This window comes from Silurus meridionalis, chromosome 15, assembly GCF_014805685.1.
Source record: "Silurus meridionalis isolate SWU-2019-XX chromosome 15, ASM1480568v1, whole genome shotgun sequence".
Taxonomy (NCBI): domain Eukaryota; kingdom Metazoa; phylum Chordata; class Actinopteri; order Siluriformes; family Siluridae; genus Silurus; species Silurus meridionalis.
Genome location: NC_060898.1, coordinates 4,665,336 through 4,678,709, shown reverse-complemented (window position 1 = coordinate 4,678,709; position 13,374 = coordinate 4,665,336). Strand labels below are relative to the sequence as shown.

The window sequence follows — 13,374 nt, the reverse complement described above, 5'->3', positions numbered from 1 at the left end:
GATGTCGTCTTGTTACTTTTTGTTATATTTTTACCGCCGATACCGAGTGATGAATCACTTTAAAAGTGCAACCCTGATACATAGACCCTAGAGAGAAAAGGTAGATTTAATTATAGACATTATTAATTTATACAGTACACACTGTATATCAACATGTATTGGCTAATTATATGGTAAGCACATGCCATTTTCTATCCCAAGACTAAAAAAAATGAATAAGGATGAAGTCACAGGTGTACAAGTGTTGCACAACAATCATAACTCAGCGAAATCATCTCGCGGTTTTAAACAAGTAGATCCTTAACAACCTTTGTTCAATTTGAATGAATATTTACCTGCTAACCTACCTTTTAGCTTGGTAATTAATATTTTAATGGATGTTCAAGTCAAACCGGGACTTTTGAGTTTATAAAATGAAATAACAAATTTCTAAAAGTGGAAACCGCATATCCCAGTGCTTAACTAAGATTTATCAGTAAGCCTGCACCATCAGCTTCACTTTGACATCAGTGCTGAAATGCTAATGTGGGCAGGGACCCTACATGACCGGGGAACATCACTGACGGACATATGACCATCTTTACACAATACCAAATGTCTTACTGAGCGTCTCATCGCTGTACTGATTGATAGTCTTGTAGATATGTGCCAGTTTTAAGCTTTCGTTCACGCACTGTTGTCTGCCATCTTGATTAACAATCATTGGACTGGCCCACCACAAGTGCGCCACCTATCAGTGATAAGACACACTAACCACTTACTACTGCATGTAGTACCACCACACTAGCATCTATTTTTATACCTGGTTTGACTTGAACGCCACTCGTATTTCTACGAATAACGCTAGCTTTTCGATTAGAACAGAAAGTTGCCACTGTATGAAAGGACAAAGACCGAGTATGAACCTATATTTGCGCAATGAGGTGTGTGAATTCTAACACCAATTCCTGGTTCTGGAGTTTGCAAGCTGTAAGCTCATTGCGAAGTCTTTGCCATTTCTAGCTTTTCTCATTGCCGATTGCCTTGTTGCTTATCTGACCCTTCTATTATCTTTGGAATACTTTTCAATACATTTCATAACTTCCATTTTATTCCACTTCAAATACCTGTGCTCGGCTATCATAAAAGCGTTGTGAAGCAATCTTCTCAGAGATAATAATTCGAAGACGAGCGAGTCTGCATAACGAACCAGCACGCACACCTGGTGAGTGATATAAATAATAGCACAAGCCAATTTCCACAGTAAATTAGCAGGCACGTAGAGTTCATAAATGAGTTTCTTGTTCTATGCAAAAAATAACCGGCGCTCTTTTAACTTCGAAATCACTAGAAGGTGCGATGTTGCAAGCAGACGCTCACCAAACACTCCGGTTTCCTCCAGGCCTCCGAATCGCTGCATGGCTTTAATCGCCTTGGTCAGAGCCTCCTTAGTCTGCAGTTGGCCGGTCACAGGGTCAGCCGGTGGGAGATACCCGAACTTACTCAGCCAATCCTGTATACACAGAGAAGAGGGGGTTCTTAAGGGATTTGCTTTACTCTATAAGAATTTAAGCATGTATAAAGCATACTCAGCAAAAAATGCATCTCAAATACTTCGTATCTTTATTTTGCCCTTCGGCTTATCATCGCTCTCGCTGCCGTCCCAGTCTTTCAGAGCAGCAAATGCGTGCGCCCAAGCTTCATTGTCTCTCTGTGATATTTAAGTGACAGCCATCTGCTCGATTTCCCTCCACCTCTCAAACACACTCGGATTAACCGTAAAATGGACTTTATAACAATGGCAACAATTTCAACTTCTAAATAAACATTAACTAATAATTGATTTCGGTCTTTCATACACCATGCCGTCGGGGCATCTTTACTCTGCGGGCTGCCGTGTCTCGAATCTCAATGTTGTTTAGACAGGTATGTATAAATGTTGAATTACTCTGATCAATAACACAGGCCATCTTCAATGACACCGTCTCAACAAATCCCATTATTAAAATTGCTTTGTGTTTACACAGCAATCGCAGCAAAGCGTGGAAATGCTAAAGAAGTCAAATCTCTGCCTACGCTCTGAAACATCTGGGAGGTCTTCTACCCACATCTCAGGCAAAAGTGTGGGCAAGATTTCACAATTAATGTGCTTTCTCAAATGAAAAAAAAAAATCACTTTTTAATGCTGTGACTGGGCCATTCTTCATCCAGAAAATGATTTTGTCTTCCATCCAGGTGTGACATCTCAGCTCAGTGGTTAAGATGCTGGGCTTCTGATTGCAAGGCAGTGAGCTCAGATCCCAGTCCTAAAAAAAACTGCCCTTTGTGGGCTCTTGAGCAAGATGCTAAAACTTCAATGGCCCAGTTGAATAAAATAAAATAACTATAAGTTGCTGTTGATAAGAGTGTCTACCGAATGCACAAATGTGACCCATCTGTACAGTGAGTTTCTGAAATCTGAGCTCACTGTAAAATTTAAATCCAAACGTTTCAAAATACTGAAAAAAATTGTAAACAAACGTATCAACATTTTGAATGAACTTCTAGGAAAATTGTAAAATCCTTTATACAAAAAGGTGAGATTTTCCTTGGGTTCAAGTCCATCCATTGATTTAAATGTCAGGCATGTGCAATGTTTGCTTTTGTTAAAAAAAGACAGGCAGACAGATCCAAAAACAGATCCACAAGAGCATGCTCACCAACAGGAAAATGCCAGGGCAATAAACAAACAGACTCGGCAAGAATAAAACCGATTCTAAGCATCCATGAAAAAAAAAAAAGAAGGAAAAACCAAATCAAGAATACTGTGAGCATATAGTATAATACAATAAAATTGCAATTTTACTAAAAAGTATAAAAGCCAATAAAGATTCACAAAAGAAAAAGATGTCTGTCACAAATCATACTGGCTTTAATTACTTTAATAGCAAATATGTGCATCTTTTACTCAGGAAATAAAGAAACGCATTATTCCCAATCTTTTAAATGTTAGCTAGAATGATGAAATTTTGTGTTTTAATGACACTAAATCCTAATAGCTAGCTGTCACAATGCAAACTGAATACATCATGCATGCGGTAAATACAAAGTTCTTGTAGTCAGAGACATCTTTACCTTTAGGGCAACAAACAAACAGACTTGGCAAGAATAAAACTGATTCTAAGCATCCATGAAAAAAAAGGAAAAACCAAATGAAGAATACTGTGCAAAAGAAAAAAAAAAAGAAAAAAAAAAAGGTATGTGTTGAGTAATATTTCACTTATTTATTTATTCTACCAGGAGTAATTTATATCTTTAGTTATATCTTTATGATAGATGCTTACGTTTGTACAAAGAAATAACCTTCAACAATGTTTTGGTTCGTCGTGTACTAATTTGTAACGCAATGTTCTCATAGTCGTCATGGAGGACTTTATATGCATTCTTTCTTTCATTAAACTTTGGATAGCTTTCATACACATCCTGGTGTCTGTGTGACTAATATTCCCAGAGAAACAGAACAAGAACATAATTCACATAGTTTTAAAGATTAAAATTTTTATCACTTTTCATTCTAGTTTTAAGATACTACTTTTTCTACTCTTGTTTTTGCTGATATTATCATTTGCAAATAAAATTCAAATACATTATAGACAGAAAGAACACTAGATGTGGTGGAGTTGTTTATTGTATAAAATCCTTGCACTGTTTGTAAGAACCAACTGCCCAATTATACAAAACTTTCCATTTTTCCAACCCTCTCCCAGCTGCACGTATATTTTTGCCAACATGCGCTTTTACGCGTTATTATTTGCTCATGCTGTTTAAGCTAATTAATGCTTACACCAATCAAAGGCTGGCAACATCCTTTTGTAGTGTATAAAAACATCTGTATTTCTGCAAATAAACAAGAGTAAGACTAGTACAAACTGTCTGGTCTGTGCTTTTTTCTCCACAGAACTGGTCCATTTCAACACACATAGAATTGCTAACAAGGAATGGACTCATACTTCTAAACCCCAGTGTATATAATTATAAGTCCTTTCTTTTTTTTTTTCCAAAAATCTCTCTAGGTTTCGTGTTGGGTTACTTTCTGTCAAAGCCTAATTTAAACATCTTAGCACTAAAGTTACATAGTTTGATGATATAAGCTCTAGAATCTAATAAGGTTGGAAGTGCTAGAGTTATTACTCCAACCTAGTGGCATTTAATACTCTACTAAAAGTGGTTACCTTTTCAAAATATAATAAAAGGTTATAGGTTTGAATGAGTGTAACAACGCTTTATTCGTCATAAATAGTAGTTTCAATGTGACCTTAAATTATTTATATTGTAAGGTTATGTTGAATCTCTGCTCCAGACTAACCCTGCTAATTAATATGGTCTTTACAGAAAAACCTTACGTCGACTAATCTAGCTGCAAGAATTGTCGAAAATCATATACATAAGCGATTAAGAAGCTGAGATGGCGATTGACCTCAGGAATTTACAGGGTCTCAAGCACAGCAGGGACATAAATGATTGTGAAAAATGCTTTGTTTGTTGCAAAGGTCACTTAGAAGCTTAAAGTTACAGATGACAACACCTAACAGCAACAGTGGTTCAATACAAGTTTATTTTTCCCCACAGAAATGAGAGGGATTAAAAAAGTGCTACATCAGAGCAGATGTTATAATACAATAAAATTGCAATTTTACTAAAAAGTATAAAAACCAATCAAGATTCACAAAAGAAAAAGATGTCTGTCACAAATCATACTGGCTTTAATTACTTTAATAGCAAATATGTGCATCTTTCACTCAGGAAATAAAGAAACGCATTATTCCCAATCTTCTAAATGTTAGCTAGAATGATGAAATTTTGTGTTTTGATGACACTAAATCCTAATAGCTGGCTGTCACAATGCAAACTAAATACATCATGCATGTGGTAAATTCAACGTTCTTGTATTATTGCAGTCAGAGACATCTTTAGCTCAAGCTAACTAACAACAGAGGTGGTCCTAATCTATTGGCTGTTCGCTAGCAGAAAACAAGCTAGCTGAATGGCCTTTGTATTGTAGCAGCTAGCTTTCAGTGTTCAGTTATACACCACATAACCACATTATATAAAATATAAAATCAATCCTGCTTTCTAGGTTTACTCAAGCTTTACAGTAATTAGTTAAAACTAACTTTATATTTAGTGAACTTCCACAAGTAGCCCTGCTCAGTTTTTTTTCACTTAGGCTAATTTTATGCTCCATCCTGCTCATACAGTATATCTAATCTTCTGACTTTCTAACAATATTTAACACTTAAAGGCAAATCATAGGAATATATTAACACATTTGCCGTATGTTATCGTATCTTTACTACCTGCTTATTCACATAGGAAAGTATAGTGGTGTGTAGATGATTAACATTTATGAAAGAAGTCATGAAGGGTAGCTAAATGCATTTCACTAAGTTAATAAATGTTTTAACTGTACTTCCACAAGTAGCCCAGTTTTACTTCTCTATGGTTTTCCAGCTCTATTCTTAGTTTAATTTTTACATGACTCCATTAATAAAATGTAATTTAATTTAATATATCTATATAATGTATATTATGAGGATGAATACATCTATACATCTTCTGATTGGTCAAATGGGTTCGTTAATTTTTCAACAGTAATTATGATTTAAAGGCAACTTATAGGAATATATTAATGCATTTGTCATCATATGCTATCATTTCTACCTGCTCATTTACATATGCATGTATAGTGGTGTGTAGCATACACAATTCTTTATCATTTATGGATTAAATGTAGGTTCACTTGAGCTACATTAACTTAACTCAATTAATGTGTTAACTGACTTCCACAAGTAACCCAGTTTTACTTCACTGTGTCTTTTTCAGTTGTGTTTCAGTTTTATGCTCCTTCCATCTTAAATGACTCAACCAATAAAATGTGGATGATGAACATGTTTATAGAGGAAACTAGTGATGGAGTGGGTGGTGGGGGAGGTGTAGAGATGCTGGCTGTGCAGTCAAAATGTAGCCTACTTTTCCTATAGACTGCTGGGAAATGTTTACATGTATTTGAACACAACTGCAGCCTGCAGCTGTGGGAAATGAGTCCGTGACTGGTTTTCTACACTTAAAAAGAGTAAAAGAACTCATTTGCAACCCAGCAAAACAAACACTGTAAAGATCAACTTGTGTTTATTTCACACTGATAATGTAATCTGGGGATTTTTCTCTATTTTTGGCCTTTCTTTGGTTCACCATTTTACAGATGTCTTTGCCACTGTGTTTGTAGCAGCCTCTAGCATCTCTGCTTTTATTTACTTTGCAATGCGAAATAGCTCATTTAAGCTTACCGTATGCTTAAAGAAGCAGTTTGTTTTCTCAAAGCTGTATATCAACCTGCAACTGCCCAGCATGACCCCTATGATTTGTTTAACCAGAGCTTGCCCAACTTCTGGGCAAAGCCACAACCACATGCTGATACACTACGGAATTCTTTAGTTTTCCACTTTGAGGAAGTCCTAAAAAACTGAATGTCAACCCTTTTAACAGAGAGTTTCCTTTTCAGAACACATTCCAAGTAAGACATCTTTAGAAAACTAGAACCATCCAAGCAACCACTGAGGAAAAGTGGTGTTTTAAAGTCAAAACATGATGGCTTGAATTTCGATTCTGAATGGTAAGATGTTGGTTAATAGACAGTAGTTAATTATATAAGTATATGAAGTCACTTCGTGGAATATGTTATAATTTCTATAGTACCAGCTCATTCACAAAGACTTGTATAATGGACATGCTTCATAAACAAAAGCTATGAAAAAAGAAAAGAGAAGTGATGATTATTTACCATTTATGGTCTCCAGCTTTCCACAATGAGAAAGTCTTCAGGAGTTTCACCAGTCATTAACATGCCGAGCTGTGTTTTTGGGTTTTACTTCACCCTTAAATTTAGTGAAATTACTGCTTCTTTCACGAAGAAAAACATTAGCTAATGCTAGCTACAAACAGCTTCATAATCAATGTTAGCTAGCATAATAAAGACCATGTTGACACAAACAATCTGAATGCTAATAGCTCTCTGTCCTAATACAAACTACCTTCATAGATACGAAGTCATCAAAGCAGGGCTGATGGGATTTAAGTAAACATTCTCTCAGCACATTGTAGCAGTCATTTTGTCTTTATAGGAATATCTTCTGACTTTTTGATCACAATTTTTACTAAAATAACAACCTTTTTGTCTTAAACAAAAATTATAGAGTCTGGTGATGGATGACTGTTTATAGCTACTATAATGTATGTGAGAAAATTGACTAACTTGTTTCCAGGACATTCAGTAATATTCAATGTAATATTTAATGGCTAATTTTTATTTTTCATTCAAGTTTAGTGATCAAGGATTTGGATTTTGGAGCTGAAGGTCATAAGTTTAAATCCCAGCAACACCAAGTTGCCACTGTTGGGCCCCTGAGCAAGTCCCTTAATCCCATATCTGCTTAGTTGTATAAATAAGATAAAATCTAAATCACTCTGATATTAGCTCCAGACCATGTTGATTATTTTCCCAGAACAGCATATCCCCCCATGTGTTTTATTTCATACACGTTGCTTTAAATCTTATATTCTGTGTAATACGCTACTTCACAAGACGGATTCTCCTTTTTTCTCAAGTAGCTATTTGGATGGTGACCTTTACTTGACTCATTCTTCAGAATAATAGTGCTCTGAATCGTTCTTCTCTTCTCAGCCTTTGATATACAGTGTAGTGCAAAAGTCTTACATGCAAAAAAAATAAATAAAAAAATCCCTATAATGTAAAATTGCCTCCATAAATTATTAAATTAAACATTTGTTCATACAAAGATCCAGTATTAACCACTGAAAAGAGTATTAAACTACAATACAAAATTAAACTAAAATACACCTCAGGTATTGTACAATTTATGGTACAGTTAAAAAATAAATAATAATAATAATAATAATAATAATATATTAGTAAATGTATGATTTGCTGTCTGTCTGTACCACAGAAATAAAAGCAAACTATCAGAACCATAATGAAAATCATAGCATGTTCTCCTGGGTGTCATTTTTTCCCCCTGTAATATATAATTTTTTATTCAGAATGTTTATGTGTCTAATATCTATTTGAGAAATACTGATGCAAAAGTTATAAAATAAACATTTTATTTTACTTTTATTATAGTTATTAAAAGTATAACAAAACAGTTGCACAGTGCTGTATATCTAACTTGAATTTCTTTTTACAAGAGTCCATTTTAGGAGACCTTGAGCCAGACATCGCTGAACTCTGTAAGGCCGCTTCGATAATTACAGTAATACGATTGCACAAAGACCAGTGTTTGACTCCCTGACACAGTGGACACTAAGGAGAAAGAACAGAGCTATTTCTGCCTGTCATTACAAAAGCTCCTTATTGCCTGTCTCTCACCACAAGTGCTGTCACCCAAAGAAATAAAAAAAAATGGAGCTGGCATCTTCTTTAACACACTCCAAACCACAGAATGAAGTAAACAACTCCAAAAAGCTGTCTGCTGGCATAACGTGACCCTTGGCTGTGTTCACTGTGGGATTTGGAGCTCGAGCTTCGAGCTAACACAATTTGTGTGTTGACAAACTAGCCAGCTGTGGCAGAACGCAGAGAAAAGGGGCTTAGTGTGTTTGCGTGAGCTTTCCGTCCCGCTGTCATGAAAAATCAATACATGAAAACGAACAGTGCTCACCTCGTGCTTTGTCTGTCGTATTTTAATCTCAGACTTACGCACACACGCACGAATCTCACACATAATAGGTGACACACTCGTGTTATTCATTTCCCTGATTTCGAAAGCCTTGCTTTTTATGTGGGAATTGAATCAAATGGATTATTGCATCGACTTCTCCAATGAAAAGATTTCCATGACAGATCTTTTACTCAAATTAACATTCCGGGGTTATTTATAGTTAAGTGGGGAGTCATATCTTGAGAAGCTTCATTAGCACCGCATTATAATAACGCAACGTCTCATTCGTGGCATCGTCTGGTAAGATGGAAAATTCGGAGAAAAGGCATGACTACTGCTGTATTTTTGCCTGTGCCTTTATTGTATTATCCAGCCATGGGAAGAGCTAAAATGATTCTGGTGCCTCTAGTGTCAGAGCTTGTCAGGGTGTCCCTGAGACAATATTTTATAAAATATCTCTTCCACCAAGGTGCTGGCTTTGTCCAAAGACTCTACACTCTCTCTCTTGTGCGCTCTCTCTTTTTCTAATGTTCCCAGGGAAGGTGAGTTGACTGCACTGTCAAAAGTCCTGAAGCCTGGCATCTATCTCAGTCCAAACAAGATTTTCCCTACTGATGGGAAAGCTGGCCTTAACTTTCTATGAACCCTTGAATTTATATGAAGCTTCCAATCTCAAAAAAAAAAAAAAAAAGACCACGTCTGTGTGAGTGATGGACTCTGCTAACAAGCTGTAAACCACATCCAACGAAAAAAACGAACAAAAGAAATTGGTATTGCTCGAATCCGAACAGGTAGAGCAATGTGTCATGGAATATGAGCAGAAGAGAATAATGCAGGTGTGGTTCAAGTTAATGAAGTGCAAACAAAATTCACACTAATGAACAAAAACTCCAAACAAAATGACAAAAAAACAATAACTAAGACCTGCACAGTGGAACCTGAAGCAAGGAAACATCTAGAAACAATAACCTTGCATGTCAAACGCGAGGCAAAGTGCGGAGGTGAGACGTAAATACATGTGCTAATTAAGGCAGACTAGGAACAAGTGGTGAGTGATTACTGACAAGGTCATGTGACATGCAAAGGCTGATGAGGGACATCATCTTATAGCTATAGGCCCGATCCTAGCACTTTTCCTTTAAACTTACTTACTTAGGAACGTCTTCAAAACTTAACATACCCACATAACCGTTTAACCATTGAAACCATTGCAAAACAGTTTGATGTAGCGTGCAAAAGTGCTGTCAAAATGGTGTAATCATGGATGTTGTGTAACTACATTCTGGTCACGGGAACTGTGCACTTAGTCCATGGTTGTTAACACAGGAAAGCATAAACACAACTTGAAAAAAAAAAAAAAAAAAGACCACGTCTGTGTGAGTGATGGACTCTGCTAACAAGCTGTAAACCACATCCAACGAAAAAAACGAACAAAAGAAATTGGTATTGCTCGAATCCGAACAGGTAGAGGAATGTGTCATGGAATATGAGCAGAAGAGAATAATGCAGGTGTGGTTCAAGAAAAAAGCTTGAACAGGTTTAAGGTGAATAATTCTGCTGCCCCCTGAAGGTCTATTCAACACAGATGGAAAATAATTAGTCACTTGTAGAAATGCTTACCTTCAACTTAATGATTTATTACAAATTAGTGCAAATAAAAGCTTAATAAACCTTTAGGCGTACATTAAATATCTACCCTGTTAATTAAATCAGCTGCTTTCTTTGCTTTATTACCTTTGAGAGAGTAAGAAAAATGGCTGCTTGGGGAAAGACTGTTAATAGCTGCTGTGAATAAACAATGGCAGTGACGGATACTGTTTTTCTGGACATCCCACATCATCAGGGGCATTCTCACGTCGCAAGGAAAATATTTGCACCATTTTTAGTATATTGTTTTTGGAATTACTGAGCCTGTGGTGTTAACAGGAAACACAGTAATACCAGTAACAACCGCCAAATGGAATCTCGAAACGGCGGCTGCCAAAATGATGGTTTCAAGATCAACAGACATTTTGAAAATATTAATAAGATTAAGAAATGTAATAAAAATGTCAGATCTGCAAGTTATCAGCATGACGCAACAGTGGAAAATAAAAGAAATGGTCCTATATTGATATTATTATTGTTATTATTATCATTATTATTCGCCTTCGGCTCGAACTATGGCGACTTGATGGATGAATAATCTATCGATCATGTGCAAGTCTAGTTAGGTCTGCCAGGGTCTTCTCCACCACCGTTATTGGAATTGTGTCGAGCCATCGAGCTGCTGGTCTTCCTTTTCGCCTTGTTCCTTCTGTTCTTCCAACCATGATGTCCTTATCCAGTGATTGCTCACTTTGTATAATGTGTCCAAAGTAGTCAAGTCGTAGCTTGTTGATCGTTGATTCGAGTGACATGGGAAGCGTGATTTGTTCCAAAATTGATTTGTTTGTTTTTCTGCCCGTTCATGGTATTGATAACATCCTTCTCCAGCACCACATTTCGAAGGCGTCGATTCGTCTTGTCTTGTTTCTTTATAGTCCATGTTTCACATCCGCATGCCACCACAGAAAAGACCAAACTATCTACGAGCCATGTCTTCGTCAAAGACCCTAAACCTCCAAATTTAACATCACCTGCAGTGACTTACAAACAGGAAGCAGTCCGCATAAAATTCCTATCATTTTTTATGATGCAACATCTGTTTCAGTAACCCATAAGGCATAAAAGGACACAGTTATTTTTTTAAACAAAATGTGTAGTAAAAATATAAAATATAAAATACTTAATAAAATCTATAGTGACAATACGACCACGTTAATTAGTGTCTCAGTTACATCCCAAGATGCCTCTTAGTTGTGGTTTTTTTTTTTAGACAGGAAATCACCAATGAAATATGCATTTTTAAAACAGAAATGTAATTTTAATTTAACGCTGCACAAACTGGTTTCACTCTACAAGATACAAATATACAAAAAAAGGTATTTTGATATTTAAAGTTTATTTCAACTGCTGCAAATTACATGCCGCATTGCAAATAAATGGCACATTAAATGCAACCATAAATTGACAAAAGGTCAACTGTTAAATACATTGACAACAAGTCAAACGTACCAAGTAACACCAGTAACATGGTAAACAAACAAACACACCGCTGAATCGCATCCAAAATCCTAATGTACAACTACAAAATATTTCAAATGAATAATAATATCGTAAAATACTTAAATTTGCTGATTCTGATATAAAATAAGGATTATTAACACCCTCATAAACGCAGTGTAAATCTTTTATGAGGTGCTGCTGGAGGCTTAATGAGAGGCTTATTTAAAAATCAGGTGGATGCAACCTTTGTAGTCTTTATATGGAGAAAAAATAGAAAATAACCTATAATTATGGGTAAATTATAAAAAAAATATATCTATAATTTTTACCCCTTGACCTCTAATTAGTCCCCCATTACCATGCATTCATAAAGCTTTTAGATCATCTGTGAGGTATTTTTTTACTGGTACAGCTGATAGAATATAATATGTCCTACTTTGGAAGTGGTGGCACAGTGGTTAAGACTCTTGAATGGTTCTAACGGTTGAGAATTCAGATCTGAGCACCACCAGGCTGCCATTTGAAAACATTTTAATTACCAAGAACAAATTATAAAAGAGAATGAATGTGTGTCATGAGATTCTAAGATAATGAAGTAAAGCCTAATGGTTTATATGTCACGTCTTCTCTGTGCTCCTCATAAAATACTAGCAGTCACATGATCTGCTACCTCGTTCTAGTTTCCTGGGCTTTTAGTCGGCGTAGATTCAGTGAATCTACACAAAGTCTTCTAGAGAGCATTCGACTAGTGACGTGTATTGTTTGCATTGATGCCGTCCCATTGTTGACCCTGTCCTTTTCTTTTTTTTTTTTACTGGGTTCTCTAAAGCCCAGTTAGATCCATTATCTGATCTAACCTCATACACTGCCAGTTCATTAGTTTTGATTTCTGCTTTGTCCTGTCAGAGCCCTTTTGTCCTGCTTGTGCTTTTGTTGACGTTTCATTTCGATCTCTGCCTCTATACTATCTTGCCGTTGGTTTATTCTTGTTCTATATTTAGACCGTGATCTGATTGTCTATTTATGTCCCGCTCTTTCTTTGTCTCATTACAAGGCCTTATTGCGCTTTATGTCTGTATGTCTGAGCTCTAGCACTCTCTGCTACCAAGTCATGTTTTCCCAAGTGTCAGGTTTTCTAATTTCCTGGTTTTGTCTCTTAGTTTTGGTTTGGGTTATGATTCCAAGTAATCCTCAATCGCTGCTTCCTGCCTGTGTCTCAGAACCTGCTATGTATTCTGACGCTGGTTTTATGGATTACCCTAAATAAATATCATGTCAATCATCCTCATTGGATCATCCCCTTGGTGCATTGCATTTTATAATGGCTTTTAATGCAAATCGGCCAGCAAGAGTTTCATGCTTCTATATAGTTCACAAATGGTTTTCCACAGAGGTTTCTCAAAACGCAATGCTTTGTCAGTCAGTGACAGTAAACATATCAAACGTATGTCTCGCAGATATCACTCGCAAAATGCGTTCTCTGACACAACCGACTTCTGTGACAGCTTCTCACAAGCTATAATACTTTGGCAGAGCTTCCTGAGAAAGGATTTACAACCCTGCAAATAATATCAGATTGCATTGATTGTCT

General features: G+C 36.2%; 1 protein-coding gene across 3 annotated transcripts in view; it reads right to left on the bottom strand.

Annotated features, from left to right (window-relative positions):
• The window catches only part of mmp17a (matrix metallopeptidase 17a), an 88,899-nt gene that overhangs the window by 38,902 nt on the left and 36,623 nt on the right, over positions 1-13,374 (bottom strand). For 2 of the 3 annotated variants that reach the window (XM_046868705.1, XM_046868706.1), the window contains one exon: positions 1,360-1,492. In XM_046868705.1, the coding sequence (XP_046724661.1) occupies positions 1,360-1,492 (133 nt within the window). Of the gene's footprint in view, positions 1-1,359; positions 1,493-6,799; positions 6,899-13,374 lie in introns of those variants that run through there. The other variant, XM_046868707.1, reaches the window with a different exon arrangement.